This window comes from Passer domesticus, chromosome 3, assembly GCF_036417665.1.
Source record: "Passer domesticus isolate bPasDom1 chromosome 3, bPasDom1.hap1, whole genome shotgun sequence".
NCBI lineage: Eukaryota > Metazoa > Chordata > Aves > Passeriformes > Passeridae > Passer > Passer domesticus.
Window position 1 is genome coordinate 121,153,389 of NC_087476.1, and position 15,032 is coordinate 121,168,420.

Sequence of the window (15,032 nt, forward strand, 5' to 3'; positions counted from 1 at the left end):
TGGTTCCATTCAGCTATATATTTAATTTTATTTTTCCATTCTTCTTCTAGGGGCACTGGTAAACATTCTTCTAAGCAGGATGGTAATGATGAGACAGTAATTGTCTGAGTAAATTATCCAAATGGCCACCTTTCTTTTTTTTTACTTCCTACATTTCTGGTGTCCTCTGGCATCAGAACAGAAGTATATGCTAGTCCTAGGCTATGTAAATTAAAAGTTCTGTCTGCAGTGCAATTAAAAACATGTCAGGTCACATGGTTTCCACTTGACCAGTTACAGCAGTGCTGTTTTGCAAATAAGGTTTTAACCGTGTTGCAAGTGTGAAGTCCTGAACTGACCAAGTCTGTAGTAACTGGGTCACCTGCCAGAGTTTTTTGTGATGTAGGTCATGGGAATATTTGCAGAAGCAAAAGTGCTGTAATTGCATAGCTGTACCAGTATTTATGTTGACATTGAAACTTAAAGATGCATATTCAGGAGGCAGAAACACTACCATGTGTAATTAAGATATGTAAAAGGAAGATAAATTCTAGTTTTAAAAAAAAATCCAGCAGCTAAACAGCATGGACTTCTGAAATAATGTCATTACTTCAGATCTCTTTCCTAGTGGGGTTTTTGCACCCCAAGAGCACAGACATTGATTGCCCACTGTTGGGCAAAGAGGATTAGGAGCAGTAGCATAAGAGAGCTCAGGAGCCCCAGAAATAAATCAGTGCATCACATGAGGGCTGGGTTGCTGAGGGTTGGGTTGCCGTGCAGCCAAGGAGCTGTAGCCTTAGACCACCCTGCTGTGCTGTGGAGGCTGGATGAAAAATCCCCCCCAAATTGCCCCCAAGCCCTGGCAGCTTCAAAATAAACAGGTGAGAATGGTGAAAAAGGGTAGCACCAGCAATTCCCAAGACAGTATCTATCATGGAATGGAATGCTGTCTTGGAAAGGAACCTCAAGATCATCCGGTTCAACCCTTCTTGGCAAAAGCACAATCTAGACAAGATGGCCCAGTGCCCTTTGCAGCTGAATCTCAGAAGTGTCTAGCACTGGGGAAAAGAAAGCTGGAATTAAAGGAAAGATGGAATTAAAGCTTTCCCTGCAGCAGCAGCTTTTTCCTGGGAGCCATAGTCTCACTTGGTGGGTCGGGTGAGTTTGAAAGACTTGGGGCAGTGAAAGTATCAGATGTGAATCAGGTCTCCCTCCCAATCTCACAATTGCAACAGTCTCTCTGCAGGCTGTTTGTAGGGGGTGTGGAGCATAATGAATACTAATTAAGTGTGGTAGCCAGTTTTACTTTAGGCAAGTGTCTCTGCTATTACCATGTCTGAATCTCCTGGAATCAGCCAGCTGCAGAATTCACTTCTCTACAGCATCCATGCCTTTGGGAACAGATTTGGTTTCTCTCTTACTGAACTATGAGTCTCTAGTATCTCTAAAACTTTGAAGTGGTATTAAATCTGGATTAGTTAACTTCAGGATTTTGCTTTTACAGGGTAAGAGGTGGTGGTAAGAAAAACTGAAATAGCTGTTTAATTTTTAAAAAGTAACAAACTTCTTTAGACCTATGGATTTGACTTTTTATCTGTTGGGGTTTTTTTAAGCAAATGATGATGTATATGGACAGAACTGCTTTTCAAATTCAGTGGGAACGTTGGCCTCAGTTGAATTTCAGTTACGCAGATGGTTATTTATGCAGGTTTCCTTTTAATGGGAACTCAGGAAAAGGCACAGTCAGCTCTCTTTGGCTCCTTTTCTTGGAGATGAGATCTGAAGATAGTGCACAGAGACTACAGCTCTCCCCTTTGCACATGTAAATCTTGACCCTGTTGGTAAGCAGGAGTACAGGAGTAGTGGGGGAAGCGGGATTTGTGTGCCCAGTGAGGAAACAGAGTTTGTCACCACGAGGGGACATTTTATTGAGACACCACAAAGACGAGGGTGTTACTCACCATCACTGAGACAATGGTATCAAGGCCCTGAAGGGACAAGCTGCTGTGACAAGCAGGAGTCAAGCCAGTGGAGCTGTAATCAGACACTTTATTCCATATGCCCTCCATTCCTTGTTTTCTACTCTTTTGATACCAGAGCCATAATGCTTATCTTAGAGTCCCTGGGGCTGGTGCAATGGAAAGGTTTGGGTGGCAGGCACCTGTCTCAGCCTCTGGGAAAGAGAGAACTGAGCAAGTTGACATTCAGCACTGCTGACTTGACTTGCAGCCCAGGGTCTCGTTGGAGACTGATCAGAAGTGCAGCTGGGACATCAGTGACTTTAAGAATTTGTCTTTTTATCTGCCTGTTAAGGAGCCTTCCCATGAAGCAGTTGCCTTTGCTTTATAGTCAGCTTTATATATGACATTAACCTTCAATAAACTCTGACCCTTGTCCTAATTAATCATTTTGGCCACTGGCTGCTCTCTGTCAGCTCTTTCTTGGGTTAGGTCTTCTCCTTTCTCTGGTTCCTGCACGTACTTGCCAGAAGCAGCTTGTGGTGTCTGTTGTGTTTCCATTCAACAGGCTGTGTCTAGAGCTGTTATTTCCACTGCACAGAGCAAAAAATCAGTTCAGTTCCCTTTTTTTTTTGGATTTGTATTGCACAAGAGATCTCTTGAAGAAGTAGGCTTCTTCTTGGCTTATTCTTTTTAATTAAAAAAAAAATCGGATGGATATGTGTATTCTTTACCTGCACACAGTAAGTAAGGTACATGGAGTATTTTTTTCAGGCATCTGAAAATGTTCTGAGTCTCATGTTGCCTGACACATTTACTATACCTAAGGCTCAGTATTTCAGATTGAAAACCCAGAGGCTGTTGTTTGGATTTGATCTGTTTTCAACAATATTAAGGCTCACAAGTGAAAATCCTGTGCAGGTGAATGAGTATTTATCAAACTCATTGTTGTATGAGAGGTTAACCACAACATTGATTGAAAAAACGACGTCAAACTTTCCCCACATGTCCTAAAAGCAAAATTGACAAGTCATGTAGCAAGTGCCAAATGAACAAGACAATGAAATAGCAAAACTCATCACTGTTCTGGGTGAGAAATCGAGGGCTTTCAACCCTGTCATTCAGAAAGCTCAGACTAATAATGGTAGCCTTACTAAGTTGGGGGCCTTGTTAATAAATTAAATTATTTTGAATTATTTTGTTGCAGGATGGCAGCAAGCTGGATGCACAGACAGCAGCCTGGTTGTGGCTTACTCCGAGTTTGTTGTGGCCAGCTAGAGCCGGTAAGGCTTTGCCTGCTGAGGTGGCACCTGTGACACACAGCCCCGGGCAATCTGTAAGAAAGGGCTAATGCGGGGCCAGATAAGATGTGTGGTGGCCAATTTACAAACAGGCAGGGTTGCTTTGCATATGTAGGAGGACTTGATGTGTAAACTTGTCCCAGAAGGTGTTACGTGTTTACCTTTGGCTTGAAGAATGGTGTCACTTTCTGTCATTCCTGGGTGTAATCCTTTAACTGCTCAAATCAGAGCTGCGGGAGTCATTGGGCTAGAGGGTGGGAATTAAGGTGTGAGACTTCAAATGAAGAGGAGATATATCAGGTGGGGCTGTGCTGAAACAAGGTACCTTTTTCACCTCCTGAAGGTGGCCTTGTCACCCTCTGCAGCTCCCAGAAAGGAGGTTGTGGCTAGTCGGGCTCTTCTCCCAGGCAAGCATAGGACATGAGGACACAGTCTAAGCAGCACCAGGGGGTGTTTGTGTTGGGCATTATGAAGAATTTCTTCACTGACTGGGTGATTAGATAATGAACTTGGCTTCTGAGGGAGATGGTGGTGGATTCACCAACCCTGGAGGTGCTCAAGGAAAGACTGCATGTGGCACTCACTGCCGTGGTCTGCCTGACAACTTAAAGTTCAGTCAAAGATTGGAGTCTGATCTCAAAGGTCTTTTCCAACCCAATTGACTCTGATTACTGGCTGTAGATACAGTCTTCTGAGATTCTTGAAGCTCAAGGTGATGTTAAGTAGCTTAAACTCCTTGTAAGCCCTGAGGAAAAAGGGTAAGTCCTGTAATAAAAACCTGGCTGAATGATTGTTATCCTCTGTAGTGGATCCAGTGCCTGATGACTGGCTGGTGTGTGCTGGAGTTTTGGGGAGCAGCAGAATTACTTTAGGCATGCATTGCCTATATATTTTTTTGCAGTTTTCATTATAAACTAAGGTACTCTAACAGCTTGGTGTTATCAAAGGGACAATTCCTATCCTTCCTTCTACCTCCTTATGCTTTGTGGCTTCCCTTTGAAAGCAGCCACAGTGATTTGATTTGTAGAGGTAATCTATTTTGAAAAAAATCATTCTGGGCAGAAAAAAAGGTGGTTTTCTGCTGACTTTGCTCCTTCTGCTCAGCTTCAGCTCATCTCTTCTTTAAAAGTCCTTTCCCTCTACTGCATCAGGTGAATCCTGACTGTGGCATAAGGGAGGAGTTTGCAGTTCTAGTGACTATTTCAGAGGTCACTAATCAGCTACTGTGTTTTATGTAGCACGGTGGCAAATGAAAACACTACTCCATCTTTTTCTTTGCCTGCCAACAAACATTTAAATTTTTCTCTGTTAAATAACGCAACTCCCAAACCGTGGTATGTGTTTATAGCACTGGGATGAGTAGAAGGGAATAGGAAATGCTTGAGGGAGCTGGGGAGAAAGTGCCTGAGAAGTTCTGCTCTGAGTACTAGCTCTGGAAAGGAAGGAGTGTGAATTATACATTTCAGGGAGGTTTATCAATTTCTCAGGCTAAAAATACAGCGTTATGCTACAGTTCCATGACGTTAGCACTCTGTCAGGAAGCAGGCACCTCTGCCCAAATTTGTCTTCCAGAAACTTGTTTTGGCCTTGGTGCCACCACATTCCTTCCTGCTGGCAGCGTCATTTCTGTGATTGCACATGGAATTGGTTCCAGCAGAAAAAAAACAATAATCTTGTTTCCTCCAGGCTACTGTTAGGCATGCTCCTGTGTCTCCAAAGGAGTGCTTGGAACAGTGCAGGAATGCACAGGGGTGAGTTACCTGGATGGATGGAGACAGAGAGGGGACACTCTCTGACAAGAGAGTCTGTCAAGGGGACACTTCTTCTGGCACTACCCCAGTGTTCATTTAACTATCATTGTTTTGTGCTTGGCACTTTCATGTAATGAGCTGTTCGTCCTCTGAAGAAGTTGCATCATGAGTGAATAAGGCAGAAGTGTGGGAGCAAGGAAGTAACTTCTCTGATTTTTATTGGGGAAATTGAGGCTTAGAGAATTAAACAACTTGCCTAAGAGTAGAAAGGCTGACTTGCCAAGAGCCAAATTCCAGTCTCCTGAATCACAGCCTTGTGCCTTATCCACAAGACCTACCTTTCTCTATTAGCATTTCCTTTCTCTCCACCCTGTTTTGAGGGAGGCACAGTAGCATTGTTCTAATGTCAAACAAACTCGAAGTGTGGTAGAGGAACGCTTCCAGCAGAGTGACTTGAACAACCTTTGAGTTTATCATTAATCTGGAAGCCATGAGTTTTTTTTGAGAATGGCTTCTGCATTGGAGCCTTCCTCAGGACCAATAACCACAAAAGCTTTAAGCTGACATTGTTTAAGTAAGACACCTTTGAGATTAAAAAACATACTTCTAACAGCAAAAAGTTTCTTAAAGCATAGAGGAGTGGAAATTTCTAATCTGGTGGTAGGTGAGGCTTGAGATAGAGTGGGCAAGACAACAGGATTTAACTTTGTTCCTTAAGGAGAGAAGAGAATGATTTTATTAGTACTATTCTTGCTCCTAGTGATGTACCTTATTAGGAGAGCCATATGCTGAAAGTACCTTATTGTCTGCTTAACCAGGCCAGTGACAAGAGCCTTATCTTTGATCGAAGTCAGATAGCTGGGAACAGGAAATAAAGACTTAATGGTTTGCCTGTGCTGCTCTCCTGTCACAGCCAGCTTCATTGGGCAATGCCTGTGCTAAGCACCGCTGAAGAGCCGTAGTCCTGGGCTTGACAAATACCATGTCAAACACTCAGTCCTTTGTTGTAGGAGGTTTTAGTGCTGGCTTTTTATCCCTCCTTTCTAGCCTTGCTTGCCCCATGATGTTCCCTGCCAGAACAGGGAGCTTTACTCCTTGTAGCAATGTAGGTGTTAACTGTGCTAGAGCGGCAGCCAGTGAAAAGCAGGAGGGTAGGACTTGTCTTTGGACTTGACAAGTGGAGAGAAATGGGATCTTAAAACACTTGCTTTAACTGGAAGACAGGAAGTGAAGCACTGGATCAGACTGGCCTAAGAATTCTGGTATCTCGCCTCTGGCTATAGCCAAAGTCAGCTGACAAAAATAATAGTGAAGCACCTGGCTTTTGTTATGCAATGCTGCAGGAGGGGAATTCCGTCCTGCTTTTTGCAGAGATCTGCATATACCCAAAGCTATGACATGTTCTTACACTTCATGGCAGTTGCTGACGAGGTTTCTGTGATTGCCAAAACTGTACTGCAATCCTCTAGTTCACCTCACTCTCCCGGGATAATTCCTGTGCCAGGGATTCCGATGGCAGCAGAGCAGAGTTGCATACAGGGTAGTCAGGAATAGAGGAATATTTTCATGCTTGCACAACTTTGAGTAAGGCCTCTTCATTTGCTTAGGTTTTTGCCTTTTTCTTGGGACACTTCTTAGAATGTTTTATGAAAACAGCTATGCTGGTCTTAGACTAAAAGCTCCTTTTGTCCCACTGTTGTGCTGTGCCCTGGCCATTGGCTTATGGCTACTGCTAGAGAAAAATATCAAGAAAACATCTCCTTTTCGTGCTGTCCTTCCTCCAATCACTTTGTTCAGATCCTCCTGAGCCAGATCTAGTCTGTGCATTCTCATGATGGGATCTCATACATTTTACACAGTGCAACTCTTCACATAGTTGATTGTCCTCTTTATCACAAGTTGTTTTCATTTGAAGGAAGAGAGATAAAGCTTTTGGGATGCTATAAGAAGTGCAATCCATGTGTATTTTTTCTTTAAAATAACACCACGGAGCAGTTTGTACCAAAGACCCTGCTGTGTGTGTGAGATACCACCCCAATTTCAAACGTGCAATCTTAAGGATTATCTTTGAGTAGCCTGTTCCTGCAAGCCCTAAGAGTTAGAGTTCAAAAGAGCTGGGGAAAAGTAGGGAATGTTTACTATGTTTTAGTCATAACACAGTATTTGTATTGCCTGGAATACTGCCCTTAATTTCACATCGGTTTAGATTGTGTACCCTACACTAACACTTTCCTTCTGAAGACATCAATAGATACTTCTGGTTTGAGCCAGGCTCCCTGGTCCTCTGGTCTGTGTTTATTCAGCAGTGTCGTGGGCTGGAGAAATAGGTTGGAAACAGGGATATAAACTGTATTTAGGCAAGCAACTAAAATTCTTTCTGAGATGTTGCAGTTTTTACTATCAGCGATTTGGAAAACCAGCCTGAGATAAGTAAGGGAAAGTATTTAGTTTACCTATACATCCAAAGTCAAAACTCACATCTACAGCTTCAGCTATCCCACAGGAATTGCTGTCCTTTCCTTTTAAAAATCCTGTCCAGGTCACTCCTGTGATCTGCAGGGATCCCTCAAATTGGGAGCATTTCTCTGGCTGCTCAGCCCTGTGAATAAAGGCTTGTACAAAACTTCCACCACCAAGTGATCAATTTAAAAACTAAAGTATCTTCCAGTATGAGGTGTTGTTGACCTGATTGTTTGGATGGGGCATTTAGCAGAGAGAATTCAGGTTGGGCAGTTTTCCTATTCACTGCCCTTGTTGTAGAGCAGCACAATTTTATTTGTGGTCTCTTTGTCAGTTTGTGCTTTGTGGTCACATGTGCCTGGGTAGGTAAAGTCTAAATGTGATTTAAAATATTAGACCTGCTTTATTGTACATTATCAGTCATAGGGAATCCAAGAAACCCCTGAAGACGTTAAAGTCTAGTCTGAATTTCTTACAGTTTTAGGGCATTGCTGGTTCATATCTTTTGTGTTGTTTAGTTTTGGCTTTTTTGTGGGAAAGAAAATAAGAAATTACATTCTTCTGGCAAGAAACTAAGCCACAGCCATAGAATTATTTTATTATAGCATCTGAGTAATGTAGTTTTTCTTCTCTTCAATCATCTAAGGCTAATGTCACAGACATTTTGATTATCCTGTATTCTCCCTAGGATTCATCCAATTTCACTCCAATTTCAGTTCTAAGTTTGACAGGGGTGCAACAATCCTACCATGTGACAAACCATGAATCTTTAATAAAGAAAGTTTTGCTTGTGGGGTTGGAGAAAGATAATTTTTGTTTATAAGAAATATGAGGATAGTTGAGCCAAAACTAAGGTTATAAAGAAAAGTCTTGTTGGGATGGACTACAGATCAGGAAGAATAAGCATTTGGCAGCCTCTTCTGCTTAGTTACATGGATTAGTGTATGAATTTGCAGATTGTAGAACAGCATTTTCAGCTGTGCTTCATTTCTGTACATCCCAATAGCCTTAGCTTGAGAAATAGGATAGTGGGGGAAAAAAGCAAAAACCTATCGGTTTTGTACCTCACTTGAGTGTTCTTTCAGGATTTTCTTACTGTTTTATTAATCTTTCTTTTTCAGGGATACTAATTGATTTAACTGCATTTTCACACAGGACGGTTTATTCCACTCCCAGATTAAAGATTTAAGGAAAAAAATTAAATTTTATTGTTAACTAAGCAGTGTTACACCACAGCTAGGTGTGGCCTTCCTGTTCCTCTTTTTTCAGGTGTTTTTTACCTTGCCCCCACATTTGTTTGTTTGTCACTGACCTCTCCACCTGATCCAAACACGGAGCTGTTCCCAGTGTCCAGCTCCTTGGCTTCACCAAGCTGTGAGATTCAGGGTCTGGGATGCTCCAAGGGTTTGGTAGATTTAGAGCTGATCATTGTGGCTGAGTGGGCTTGTTGGTGATTATTTCTTACCTTAGCTGCTATCTTGGTCTATCCCTAGTACGTACAGCTTAGTTATTGAATCAGAGTGGGCTGGAAGGGGCACTCAAAGCCCGTCTTGTTCCGACTCCCTGCTTTGGGCAGGAACATTTTCCACTGCTCCAAGCTCCATCCAGCCTGGCCCGGAACACTTCCAAGGATGGGGCATTGCCAACTTCTCTGGCTAGGCTTGTTCCACTGCCTCACCACCCTCACAGTAAAGAATTCCTTATCAGTATCCAATGTAACCCTGCCCTCTGCCAGTTTAAAGCCATTCCTCCTTGCCCTGTCGCTACAGGCCTTGGTAGAAGTCTGTCCTTATCTTATAAACCCCATGAGGGGCTTAGGTAGGCTGGAAGCTGCACTACAGTCTTGCCTGGACCTTTCGCTGTGGGCTGACCACCACGCTCCATGCATCCGAGAAAAAGATGGATAAGGAGAGCACTTGGCTGACGGGGCGATGAAACACGCTCTCGCTGTGCCTGCCCTGCTCGGAAACCAGAGATTAACTTTTCCTTTGGACTTGTGGCTGCCGGGAGGGCCTGTTCCCGCGGATGGGTGTCCCGGTGCCCGCGGATGGGTGTCCCGGTGCCCGCGGATGGGTGTCCCGGTGCCCGCGGGCTGGGTGTCCCGGTGCCTGCGGATGGGTGTCCCGGTGCCCGCTGATGGGTGTCCCGGTACCCGCGGATGGGTGTCCCGGTGCCGAGTGTCCCGGTGCCCGCTGATGGGTGTCCCGGTGCCCGCGGGCTGGGTGTCCCGGTGCCCGCGGATGGGTGTCCCGGTGCCCTCGGGATGGGTGTCCCGGTGCCGGGTGTCCCGGTGCCCGCGGGCTGGGTGTCCCTGTGCCGCGGGCTGGGTGTCCCGGTGCCGGGTGTCCCGGTGCCCGCGGGCTGGGTGTCCCGGTGCCCGCGGGCTGGGTGTCCCTGTGCCGCGGGCTGGGTGTCCCGGTGCCGGGTGTCCCGGTGCCCGCGGGCTGGGTGTCCCGGTACCCGCGGGCTGGGTGTCCCGGTGCCCGCGGATGGGTGTCCCGGTGCCCGCGGGCTGGGTGTCCCGGTGCCCGCGGATGGGTGTCCCGGTGCCCGCGGATGGGTGTCCCGGTGCCCGCGGGCTGGGTGTCCCGGTGCCCGCGGATGGGTGTCCCGGTGCCCGCGGATGGGTGTCCCGGTACCCGCGGGCTGGGTGTCCCGGTGCCGCGGGCTGGGTGTCCCGGTGCCGGGTGTCCCGGTGCCCGCGGATGGGTGTCCCGGTACCCGCGGGCTGGGTGTCCCGGTGCCCGCGGATGGGTGTCCCGGTGCCCGCGGGCTGGGTGTCCCGGTGCCCGCGGGCTGGGTGTCCCGGTGCCCGCGGATGGGTGTCCCGGTGCCCGCGGGCTGGGTGTCCCGGTGCCCGCGGATGGGTGTCCCGGTGCCCGCGGGCTGGGTGTCCCGGTGCCCGCGGATGGGTGTCCCGGTACCCGCGGGCTGGGTGTCCCGGTGCCCGCGGGCTGGGTGTCCCGGTGCCCGCGGATGGGTGTCCCGGTGCCCGCGGGCTGGGTGTCCCGGTGCCCGCGGATGGGTGTCCCGGTGCCGCGGGCTGGCCGGGGCGGGGCAGGGGGCGGCCCCGCACCGCCCCTCGGCTCGGCGCGCACGTCCGCCGCCCGCCCCACGGGAAATTCCCCCTGAAAAGGGCGGCGGGCCCGGCAGCCGCGGCCGTGCGAGCGTCGCTGCGAGGTGTGCGGGCCCGGGCCGGAGCCCCGCGGCGCAGAGGCCGGAGCGGAGCTGTCAGCATGGCCGGTGAGCAGCGGCGGGGGCTCGGGGCGCTCCGGGCTCTCCCTCGCTCCGCGTTTGCGCTGCGAGGCTGAGCGGCGGCGGTTCATGGATCGCGATGAGCTCTTACGAGGCTGTTCTACTTCAAATGGATCTCTTAAAATGGGGTGGGAGCGTTTAGGTGTTAAATAAGCGCCGGGTCCCTGTATGGGACGGAGGAGGATGAAGGTTGGGTCGTGCTCATCGGGAGCCCGTTCACATCGGAACTCGGCGGTGGGAATGCAAATGAATGAGAAAGAGCGATGGCACAGACGCAAAGTAACGCAGATAAGGGATCGTGCTTTGAGTAATTACAACAAAATGCGCAATTAAGTTTCTAGAGGCTAAATTAAGCCGAGTTTGTCATCCTTTCGGGAGGCGTCCCGCTGGTGTCTTTCTTAGGGTTAAAAAAGCCCCTAAATTTAAAAATTGGCTGTACTAATTAGAATAGTATTTCTAGGCAAAGCAGCTTTTCAGAACATGAGTGTGTGTTCTGTTCCCACTTAGCAAGGTATGAACTTTCACTCCTGATAAATACATAGGTGTGCTGACTATCAACACGGAGAGAAAACAGCTGGGCTTGTGCTTTGAGTGTTATGATGTATTTTAAAGTCGCAACAATGAAGCAGGGGAGAGCAGTTTCGGGTTGTTTTTTTTTCTCCGTGTCTATGTATTTTCAGTGTAATTAGGAACCAGATAAGGAATTTTTTTCAGCGGGGGAAGTTTATAACTTCCTGGTACTAGCTAGCTTTTGTCGGTTTTTTTTTTTTTTCCCTTTTACTTGCCGTTTTGTAATGTAACACGATAGTAAAGAGGAAGTTCGTGAGCGTTGTTTGGTCTCTGTTAGAATTTGTGCAGTTTATGGAGCCGTAGGTAGATTACTTCTTTTTCAAATCAAATCTTACGTTTCCAATGGATTTTGCTTAAATTGGGGTGTGCTGTGACAAAGCTTTTGCCATCCTCCCGCTTTGCCCGAGGCGTTGCAGAAGGTTACAAGTGGATAGATTCTTGCTTTTTAGAAACGGCAGACTTGGTGCCACCAGGGATTTGTTCGGAGCGGTGACATCGGAGTTCAAGAGCGATGCTTCCCCCATCTGTGTCTCACTGCAGTCACCTCGGCCCGGAGGGTTTCGGGTGATACTTTCACATCTTCCACAAAGACCCGCAGCTGCTCTGCCTTCACACGCAGATGTTGATGGGGAGTCTGTTCGCCGGGCACTCCTGGCCCTGCAAGAAAATGACAAATTGGGCAGTTCCTGCTTGCTTGGAGCAAAGGAAGGAGACAGAAGCCTTGATCGGGTTGTCACTTTGCTTGGTGGCAGCGTGTCACACTTCCTCCCTCGTGGCACAGGCTGTGTTAAACTTCAAACTCTCACAGGTTTCTTGTCGTGGAGAGGTCTGATGGAAGTCTGTTCCGAGTTCTAGGGATTGTACTTTTGTTCCTCTTTGTATTGCTCAAAATGTAAGAATAAAGCACCCTTCAGTTCTTGAATGAGCATAACTGGCTGAACTCTCACAGCTGTCACTGCTTCTGCCTCTTTTCCTTGCTGAACTCTCTGAGCTGTCATTGCTTTTGCCTCTTTTCCTTGCATATATAATCGGGACACTTGATCTCCTATATTCTCTTTAAAATTATTCAGTGTTGTATTCAGGGAAGCAGGGGGAAAAAGCGATTCAATAACAAAAAGAACGGCAGGCAGGTTATAATGTGTAGCACAATGTTTCTATTGCTAACATGTATATAGGCAATTAGAATTAATTACAAAGACAAATTAAACTCTTAAGAACTTAGATGAAGGATTAGCTAGATTTTTTTTTCTTTTCTTCCATTTCAAATGCTTTATAGAGTAGTTGTGGGCAGGCAGGTAATAAATAGGAGTAGCTGTGTGTTTCTCTTCCAGAATTAGTGAGAGTTTGGGTTTGGGCATATCTCACATTTGTTTGACACACAAAGTGAGACCTGGGGAGGGCAGGTCTGTAGTGACTGTGTGGGAGCTAAGAGACCTCTGTGTGTGTGAGAGAGCAGATTGTGACATAGTTAAGTTGTGCCACTTGACAAGCACGTTGCTGATTTACAGAAAGAGGGAACACCGGACGCTTGGCTGCCGAGTGCTGGTAATACCTCTCATTCTCACAAACACTTCTGTGTGTTTCCTCTCTACACAAAGCATGATGACACTGATAATCACGGCAGAGGTGATAACGTGATTCTTGAATAGAGAGAGAGGCAGCCAAGACGAGATGAAGTTTAATGTTTAATCTCTGGAGGCTGCCGCGTCACCGAGCTTTACTTTCCCACAAACACACCTGCTGCTGCACGGTGGGTTTACCTCCAATGGCATTTGTTTCGACCACAGCCCTGCAAAGATCACTGAGCCCAGAGCCTTAAAATAAAGGGCTCTTGAGAGGTGAGAAAATAGTCCTCTCAGGCGGGTGTTGGTAGAACGTGAAGGGAAATTGTTGGTTAAAACAGCAAGAGTTAAAGATCTCAAGTGACTGCGCTCTTGTAGCTTCGAGCAGCGAGGCTCTGCCTGGTTCTGACAAATTCACAATGAATGGGGGTGTCCTGCACGTCTGCTTAGCAGCTATGTAAGCATGAGAATCTCCCAGATTAGTAGGAAATAATGTAATGGTGCTGTAATGATGTCATTTTAACTTGTAACACAGATTTTTAATTTAGTGTATGGATACATGTCTGTATTTGAGCTGATCAATGCAATAGCATAAATAAGTTGGAGTGTGAAAGTTAAAATAGCCATACACAGATGCGTGAGCATGGTTGTGTGAGAAGCCCAGACTTCTGCTCTCTCTGAAACCAGCTTTACGTCATTTCTAGGCTTTTTTGTTATCAATGCCTGCCTTCCTTTTGCTGGTTTTCCAGAAAGAAAATATGCAAAGCTCATCTAAAGGAGAGTTAGGTAAAGAGCTGGGAGTATCTAGAAAAGGGACTATCCCCCCGAGGAACTGCACCTAGACTAGTGGCTAATGTGTATTTAAGGTGACAGCTCAGAAAGTTATTTACAATCTACCTGATGGAAGGTGATCAGTTTAGAAACTGCATTTTGTCTGACTGTTAGAAAGGTCTATAAAGAGTCCTGAAGCACAGTTCCCAAAGGTTTTGACCCCACACACAGTCTCAAGTGGAAGTGCATTGTGCTTTTGAAGGTTTTGCAGAGGCTCCAGTTGTTGGAGACCATCCCAGCATAAGAGCTGCTCTCACACAGTGGCAGATGCAGTTCCTCCCCTGCTTGTAGGTGTGTGACAGATAAATGTGCATTCAGGTCAGGCTGAGGTGATGTCTCACATGTCATTTTTCCATCCATCCCTTCTCTGCTGCTCTTGATTACTTTATCTCTTAGGTTATAATATTTTCCTACTTTGGGTATGAACTGCTGCAGCACTGGAGATCTTTTGCCAGCAACAAATCCCAGGCATAAAATTCAAGCTTGGTGTTGGCAGAGGTGCCTAAACCATTGTAGGTGCAGCAAAAGAGAAGCCTTTATTATGGAGTTAGGGTTGGAATCCACCTCTTTGCCAAAACCCGTGTGCTGTGGATTCACAGGCAGCACAGACCTTGGGCAAAAGGAAGTAGGGGTTCTTTCACCCTTTCAGCACTTTCAATATATTTAATAACTGTTTTGCTTATTATGTTGAAGTCCAAGCACTTTTTTTTCAGTGCTGTGCCACAGGATATTGTCTGTCCTGTTTGTTTGTGATGCTCAGCCTTGCTTGAGGAGGATGCTATTATATGAAGATGACAGAGAGCTCAGTAGACATTTCCATAAGCTACGTTCTTCTGATTGTGTAGCACTGTGATGATTCAACTTCAGCAATATTTACTTAGCCTCCTTGTTTGCTTTTCACATGCCATCCCACTGTTGTCACTGTTTGATTGACTGTCCTGTTTGATGTTCTCAGTGAGATATATGAAATAGCTTGTTGCTGTCTGGCAATGAAACATTGCTTGAAAAGTACTTAGGCTCTTGCTAAGTTAATGTCTTTCTAACCCCCCCATTTAAAAGTTCTGCTGTCTCTTATGCTCAGCTATCACTGTGGTTCCTGAAAACCTCCCTTCTGACAACTGCCCAATAGCTTTTCTGAGTTTTCATTGTCTGGGGAGATACTGCAACTAGAAACCAGCCCCGTGGGAGATGGGCAGCTCAAAATGTAGAATTCAATAAGAGCAATCAGGTATTTTTTGAGCTCACAGTGATAGTATTCCACCCAGTAGGAGCATGGGGTTTTTTTGCATAATTTGAATAGTTTCTGCTGCACTGTGATAGGAACTAAATCAATGAATTCTGAGCAAACATCCTCCCTTTCAGAGG

The 15,032-nt window shown here is 46.3% G+C and overlaps 1 protein-coding gene across 5 annotated transcripts in view; it reads left to right on the plus strand.

Moving 5' to 3' along the window:
* The window catches only part of REL (REL proto-oncogene, NF-kB subunit), a 44,839-nt gene that overhangs the window by 5,311 nt on the left and 24,496 nt on the right, over window positions 1-15,032 (plus strand). For 2 of the 5 annotated variants that reach the window (XM_064415626.1, XM_064415630.1), the window contains exon 3: window positions 3,145-3,220. The exons of 1 other annotated variant lie outside the window; for it this stretch is intronic. In XM_064415626.1, the coding sequence (XP_064271696.1) occupies window positions 3,145-3,220 (76 nt within the window). Of the gene's footprint in view, window positions 1-3,144; window positions 3,221-10,571; window positions 10,693-10,807; window positions 10,984-15,032 lie in introns of those variants that run through there. 2 more of the 5 variants (XM_064415628.1, XM_064415627.1) reach the window with 2 other exon arrangements.